Source organism: Molossus molossus, unplaced genomic scaffold (assembly GCF_014108415.1).
Source record: "Molossus molossus isolate mMolMol1 unplaced genomic scaffold, mMolMol1.p scaffold_m16_p_12, whole genome shotgun sequence".
In the NCBI taxonomy this organism is placed as follows: domain Eukaryota; kingdom Metazoa; phylum Chordata; class Mammalia; order Chiroptera; family Molossidae; genus Molossus; species Molossus molossus.
This window is the reverse complement of record NW_023425347.1, coordinates 87,085,156-87,091,979: the sequence shown is the minus strand read 5'-3', so window position 1 is coordinate 87,091,979 and position 6,824 is coordinate 87,085,156. Positions and strand designations below refer to the sequence as shown.

At 44.2% G+C, this 6,824-nt stretch overlaps 1 protein-coding gene across 2 annotated transcripts; it reads right to left on the bottom strand.

The window, feature by feature from the left end:
* Positions 1-291: 291 nt before the first annotated feature.
* Positions 292-6,304, bottom strand: STMN1 (stathmin 1). Of its 2 annotated transcripts, none has more exons than XM_036255938.1 (5): positions 6,194-6,304; positions 4,626-4,698; positions 3,959-4,131; positions 1,891-2,082; positions 292-805 (listed from the first exon to the last, which is right to left on the bottom strand). In XM_036255938.1, exons 2-5 carry the CDS (start codon positions 4,636-4,638, stop codon positions 734-736), a joined length of 450 nt encoding a protein of 149 aa, XP_036111831.1. In that variant the 5' UTR covers positions 4,639-4,698; positions 6,194-6,304; the 3' UTR covers positions 292-733. The 2 variants fall into 2 exon arrangements, with proteins under 2 accessions (XP_036111831.1, XP_036111832.1); XM_036255939.1 differs by lacking the exon at positions 6,194-6,304 and adding an exon at positions 5,238-5,260.
* Positions 6,305-6,824: the final 520 nt, after the last annotated feature.

Genomic DNA, 6,824 nt, shown 5'->3' with positions numbered 1-6,824 from the left:
TCCTCTAAACTGTTCTCTAGAAACACCATTTGTGTCTTGAAGATCTGCCTTTTTAACAGGGGCACAGGAACAAAAAAATGCTTGTTTGCAAATAAACATCTGGAAGACTCTGGTAACAGCTGATTTGGGCCAGAGCACGACAACAACGTGATGATTGTGGAAGAGACAATGCGAACAACGCTGTGCTGAGTATTCCCGCCAGCCCAAGGGCCCACCCGGCACGCACATAACCTAGCAGGATCTCTATCACCAGACAGTTTATTACCTGGATAGAAAAAAGTCACTGCCACCAACAGCACTGTGCAGCTTTATTAACCATTCAAGTACAGTAGCATCTGGTAAGATCGGGACAGAATTGGGATTTAAAAGTGAACAAATATTCAGCATCTAACAATTTAAAAGAAGCCACTACATACTCTTTTCACGAACATGTTTTCACAGAGCCAATACAGTACTAGCCACTGACCCAGCACACCGAGTGTACTGAAGTAGAAAAGATACAACAAGAAAAATAGCTACATTAGAAAGACTTCAACACTTTAGAAAAAGAGTTAAACACTTTCAGTTTCTCCCCTTTGTCCCCTAAAACAACATCATACAGTCTGGATCTACCTATGGTCCTACATCAGCTTCTAGAATATTTGTCAGGAGGGCAAAAATAAAATGACACTGGCCAGTACAGTCTTTGGATATTTAGGAAGGGGAGGGGGAGAAAGTCAGTTCTCAGAACAAATTAGTCAGCTTCAGTCTCATCAGCAGGATCTTTGGATTCTTTGTTCTTCCGCACTTCTTCAATGTGCTTGTCCTGTAAAGAAATAGCATATATCACCAGTCCAATAAAGCAGCCTGCCAACCCACGTCCCCAAGAAACCAAACACAGTGTCAGCACATTTAATATATATGTAATAATATTATAAATACAGTAGTCCCCCATATCCACAGTTTGGCTTTTCACTGTTTCTGTTAACTGTGGTATGAAAATATTAAATGAAAAATTCCAGAAAGAAACATTTCATAAGTTTTAAATTACACGTCGTTTTGAGTAGCATGATGAAATTTGATACTGTCCCGCTCTGTCTTGCCGGGATATAAATCATCCCTTTGTCCAGTGTATCCACACTGTCTTCATTACCTGCCTGTTAGACATTTAGTACCTGTCTCAGTTATCAGATCAACTGTGATATCACAGTATCTATGTTCATGTAACCCTTATTTTATTTAATAATGACCCAAAGTACGAGAGTAGTGATCCTGGCAATTGGATATGCCAAAGAGAAGCCGGAAATTTTATCACAGGAATATGCAAAGGAAAAAACATAGTGTATACATACAGGGTTTGGTACTACCCATGGTTTCAGGCATCCACTGGGGGTCTTGGAACACACCCCACACAGATAAGGGAGGACTACTGTATAAATATATATTATGGGAATCACATGATTAGAGTTCTAAGACATAATCTTTGAACTTCCTGGGTCACCAAGGAATCTACTGACTGAGCCTCCTAACGCTCTTCCAAGGAAAGTACAATTATGCTAGAAAATGTTGAATATTTCATTTTTAAAAAAAGATTTTGAGAGAGAGAGGAGGGGAGGGGAGAGTGAGAGAGAACCATAAATTGGCTGCCTCCTAGGCACCCACTACTGGGATCGAGCCAGTAATACAGGCATGTGCCCTGACTGGGAATTGAACAGGTGACCTTTCAGTGCACAGGACCACACCCAACCAACTGAGCCACACTGGCCAGGGCCCATCTTATTTTAAGATAAGATACCCATCACTTAAAGATGCCAAACACCTTTGATCAAGGCAATCAGCTGAAGCCACTTCATTGGAACATGAAACTGCAAGCTCTTAAATTAAGCCTCCTCACACAAGGCTCACACCCACCTTCTCTCGCAAACGCTCCAGTTTGGCAGCCATTTGCGCCTCTCGGTTCTCTTTGTTGGCTTCCATTTTGTGGGTCAGTTTCTCCTCTGCCATTTTACTGAAGTTGTTGTTCTCTTCTATTGCTTTCTGAAGCACTTCTTTCTCGTGCTCTCGTTTCTCAGCAAGCTGCTTCAAGACCTCAGCTTCATGGGACTAAAAAAGGTTGAACAGGTTAGGCTCTCTGAAATGTATTTAGCATAAGTTAAAATTACACAAGAAATGATTAACTGGGAGGATTGAAAAGAGGCAGAATATTAGATCTCTTTAAATAATACTGAAGTTAGGACCTGAATTATCTGTATCAAAGTACTATGAAAATAACTTTCTAGTGTTTTTGTTTATTTTAGAAAACTGTTCAGAATCCTACCCAATTACTCCTTAAGGAAATCCTTACAGATTTACTGCATTATGGTATCAAGATGACTTGAATGAGATGCGCTTAGAAAAGGAACTTTTTTATAAAGAATTTTATTTAACTTCAAAGGCTATCCAAAGAAAATTAGCTCATTATAAAAATATAACCATACCAATAAAATATATGAATGGTAAAAAATGTAAGCCTCCAGGTTACGATTTAAGCCAGAAGGATTTGTTTCAAAGAAAAGCTTATTAGCACTTCTCTATGGAAGCTGCATTAAAATACAGACCACTGGAGCTCAATTACCATGGTGTGCCTCCTTCAAGAGACTCAGAATAGCTTGTTACCAAACAGATTCTGATGTGTTTGAAAGCACTGACTTGTAGGAAAACTACAGAGCATCTGCTACTGGTTCTGTTCTCTTTCGCAAAATCCCAGTCAGATAAAGAGTTTCACTGTGTGTACAGTTATTATTAAAGTACAGGCTAAAGTCTACAGGGCCACAGTTGATTTCTAAGTATTTCTCTGTCTAGCCTTCAGCTGCATCTCTTCCATGAACACAAGCTACACAGAAGAGCAGGTAGGAGATGATGCACCACTGCAAACACCGCCACTCTTTCTGGGAAATGCTTCTCTGCTGATAGTGGGCCAGTGTAGGTGCACATAACCGTGCACTGAAAAGTACGTAGCACATGCTACAGAAGCTTAAAAAGGGGCCTATATGTGCATGTATATGGTTAAATGTATTAGACTTAAAACTGCACTAGCTGTGTTGGTGGGGGAAGGTTATTACTTTACCTTTATTGTGAGTTTCCATAATTTAAAAATTAAATCCATTCACCCAAATCAGTGTTGCTGGTAAGGGAGATTAAATGAAAATTTATGTACAGTTCTCAGTTAATAGAATAATGCTGAATGGAAGGAAATACACCAAAATGTTAATGGTTATTTCTAGGAAGTAGGATAATGAATGATTTCCTATTTATAAACTTCTGTGGTTCCCAATTTTTCTATAACAAGCATATTAATACCTGTTGATTTTTCTGATTAGTTCTTTTTAAAGATGCCTCATTTAGATAGCGTTCGTAAGAGAAAAGCTGCCACAATACCCCAGAATGCCAGCTGAGCAACAAAATCCCACTACTAGCAATTTAAAATGATGTTATTGTACAATTCTCAAAAAAACAAAAACAAAAATATTACACGGGCACACACACAAACCAAAAGAAACCCCCAAAATCTAAAGGGAAAAAAAAAAAAAAAAGAAGAATCCATCCACTAACAAATCTGTTTCAAAGAGAAAGCAAGAGAAGCATGAACTTTGGTTTTAGACAGACCTGGGCTTGAATTCTGGCTCCAATACTCACTAGCTGTATGACTTGAGAAAATGGTTAACATACCCAAGACTATTTTCTAAGCTTGGTATCTAAGACAACACCTACCCCGTTACAGTAACTATATTAAAAGAGAAAAATGTAAGTAAAGAAGTTGGTGCAGAATAGGAGCTCAAAAAATGATGGTTGGCATTTTTCCAGCCATTGGCATTACATAATTTTTAGGCAGTTATAACCACTGTCTAGCTACAATTCTGTTTTCCTCCTGTTACGGAAATAGAGCTGATTTGCCACAAACCAATAATAAATACCATTTTCTGTGAATTGTGATATTTACCTTGCGTCTTTCTTCTGCAGCTTCTAATTTCTTCTGAATTTCCTCCAGAGAAAGATCCTTCTTCTTTGGAGGGGAAAGGGGGAATTCTGGGACAGATTCTTTTGATCGAGGGCTGAGAATCAGCTCAAAAGCCTGGCCTGAGGCACGCTTCTCCAGTTCTTTCACCTGAATATCTGGATTCGATCGAATTTATAATGTATTCAGAAAATTCGGGTTTTCCTATTCTAATAAACTGTTCTATAATTTTCTAAAACCAAAATCAATTGAATGAATAGAATTTGGGCTGATGAAGCCATGTTTGCAAGCAAGAAATTATTATGTAAATACCACCTCCCAGAAAAACAAAGTTCAACATTTTAAAATAAATATAATTCTCGGACATCAGTATTGGACACTTTCCATGAACAAAAAAAAGACTTGCACAAAACTCCACAATTTTGCTTCAGAGCAAGACAAATCGTCTAATAATGAAACAATTAATTAAAAGCTCTCAGTATGCTCCAGTGATAACCATTTTTTCTTCTTTAATTATTCTCCAATTTATAAAACATATTTTTTAATAAGACCAAAATACAGGTGCCAAATTAATGGCTTAAGATTTAAGCCATCTCCTATTCTAAAATCATAAGCCCATCACAATTTCAGTTTTTCCAAATAGTTTACCTACCAGAAGAAGCCATGGTGAACAGAAGACAAGAGCCTGGCAATATACTCTATACAATCCACTGGCAAGGAAAGCCCTGAAAATGATTTTCAAAAGAATGCAATCAATTTCTTTGCATTTCTATATGTCATTGATCCCTTGGGGACCTCAAATCACATCCACATAAATCAGTGTCAGAAAAATCACTACTGTGGAATTAAATAAGACATCATTAACTAGAAATTATAAAAATCTCTAAAATACCAATCATTGGGAAATCTGAACTGAATAGAACGTTAGTTGTAGTTCAACTCGACAGTAAGATCGGAGCCATCTTAACACTGCCTACAACTCATTGTGCAAATGAAATACACACCCCTGCTTTGTCTGTGTCTGCCATGGTGGAAAACAAAACGCCCAAGCTAATATTAACCGATAATGTTGAACTCCTACTGTTCTTGGGGCTTAAGCTCCTTGTCCAACAGCGGGCAAAATTAGTTTTACAAATCTCTAGGTTTTAGGTTATATTTGCTGCCTTACGTCATGAAAACTTCTACATTTTATCTTAAAATTTTTTAAGGTCATAATTCTTGTAGGCCCTAGGCTAGTATCAAAAACAGGATTACAGGTTCCCACCAGCTAGAAATTAAAATCAGAGGCAGAGAAATGGTCAAACACCAGCGGAGCATTAAACGCAGCACCGGACCCTAGGATGGGCGTGGCCCTGGCCAAGGCAAGGAAAGCGGCAGGCCGCCCCCGGCCAATCAGAACACGCTCAGTGCTCCGGCCCCTGGCTCCGCCCCTTTCCTCCCCGCGCCTTTTCGAATCTCCCCGAACTCACAACACCCGGGAGCCCGCGCGCGTGGATAGGGGAGGGATGGGCGGGACTAACGGTCCTATCCGGATAACTCCGCCCATTCTGGGCTCACCCCCCGCGGACGCCCCCCCTAACTCCCGCCAAAACCACCTCGAGGCCACCCCCACCCCTCCGCAGCTCGGGAACAGGCCGTGGGATAGCCTCCACATCACCTCACCACCTCCTCTCTGCGTTCCCACCCAACCTACCGCCACCCTAGCTGTCTGCGTCCCTCATCGCGGGGGCAGGCGGCTTCGTGGGGTGTTAACCTCTCGGGCGTGACCCCAGTTACTAGACGAGGACCATCGCGAGGAGCGGGCACAGCTCTAGCATGGCGCAGTCTGGCCCCAAAAGGCCGCTGCTCCCAGGAGGCGCCTCCCCTTCAGACAATGGGGACCCCGGCGGGGCCGCGCCTGCAGGGGGAGTGAGGGAGGCAAACGGGGACCCACGCCCCCTATTGTTTCCTCGACCGCACCCGGGGGGCTAACGCCCGGGGCTTGCCCAGTTGGCCGCGCCCCTTCCCCACGACAGCCGCGCCCCCAGGGAATAGGGACAAAGCCCAGGCTCCGCCCGAGCCACACACAAAGCAGAACGACCCCCACCCGTCGCCTGCTCCTCCGGGGGCCCGTGGCCCCGCCCGCCGCTCTCCAGCAGGGGGCCGCTAAGAGGGCCCAGCCCATCCCGCCCAACACCTCCCTCTCGCTGGCTGCAGCTCCTCCAAAGAGCCCGAACCCACCTGCCCGGTCCGAGCCGCCTGGCCGCACTGAGCACCAACAGCCCCGAGTGCGCACAAAAGCGCCAAACAGCGGCACGTGACCTCCCTGCAGGGCTCTGCATTGGCTGAGAGGGGCGGCACGTGCCGGCCCTTCCCCCCCAACAGTCCAGCGGGCCCGCCCCTGTGGACCCTGAAGTACCCCGGGAAATGTAGTCCAGGCTGGCGTAGCAGGAAGACAATGAGAGGGGTGGGGGCGTTGTAGGTCTCCCCAGGTGTAAGCCCTGGGCAGAGGCAGTTGTCTAGCTGCCGAAAAGGATGTACCCCTGGTCCCTAGCCTGGATCTGAACCAGCTCTCCCATCCCTAGGAAAAGAGCAGGACGGGGCGGGGCGGGATCCCTGCGCACCTCTCAGAGGGTGGCTGCCTGGACTCAGCCTCGGTTGAGTTACTTGCCCCGCAACACCGAAAGGACAATACTCAGGTGCAACGCCCCAACGGTGCCCCACCCTGTGCTGCTACCTAAGATGCCCAAGTCTTTGTGACAGGACAGTGCCATTCTACGTCCCTTGAAAAGGCCTCCTGCACCCGGAGCTGTACCTTGACACCCGCGTGTCACCTGTATTGTGACATCATCATAATTCCTAACCCTTTCCT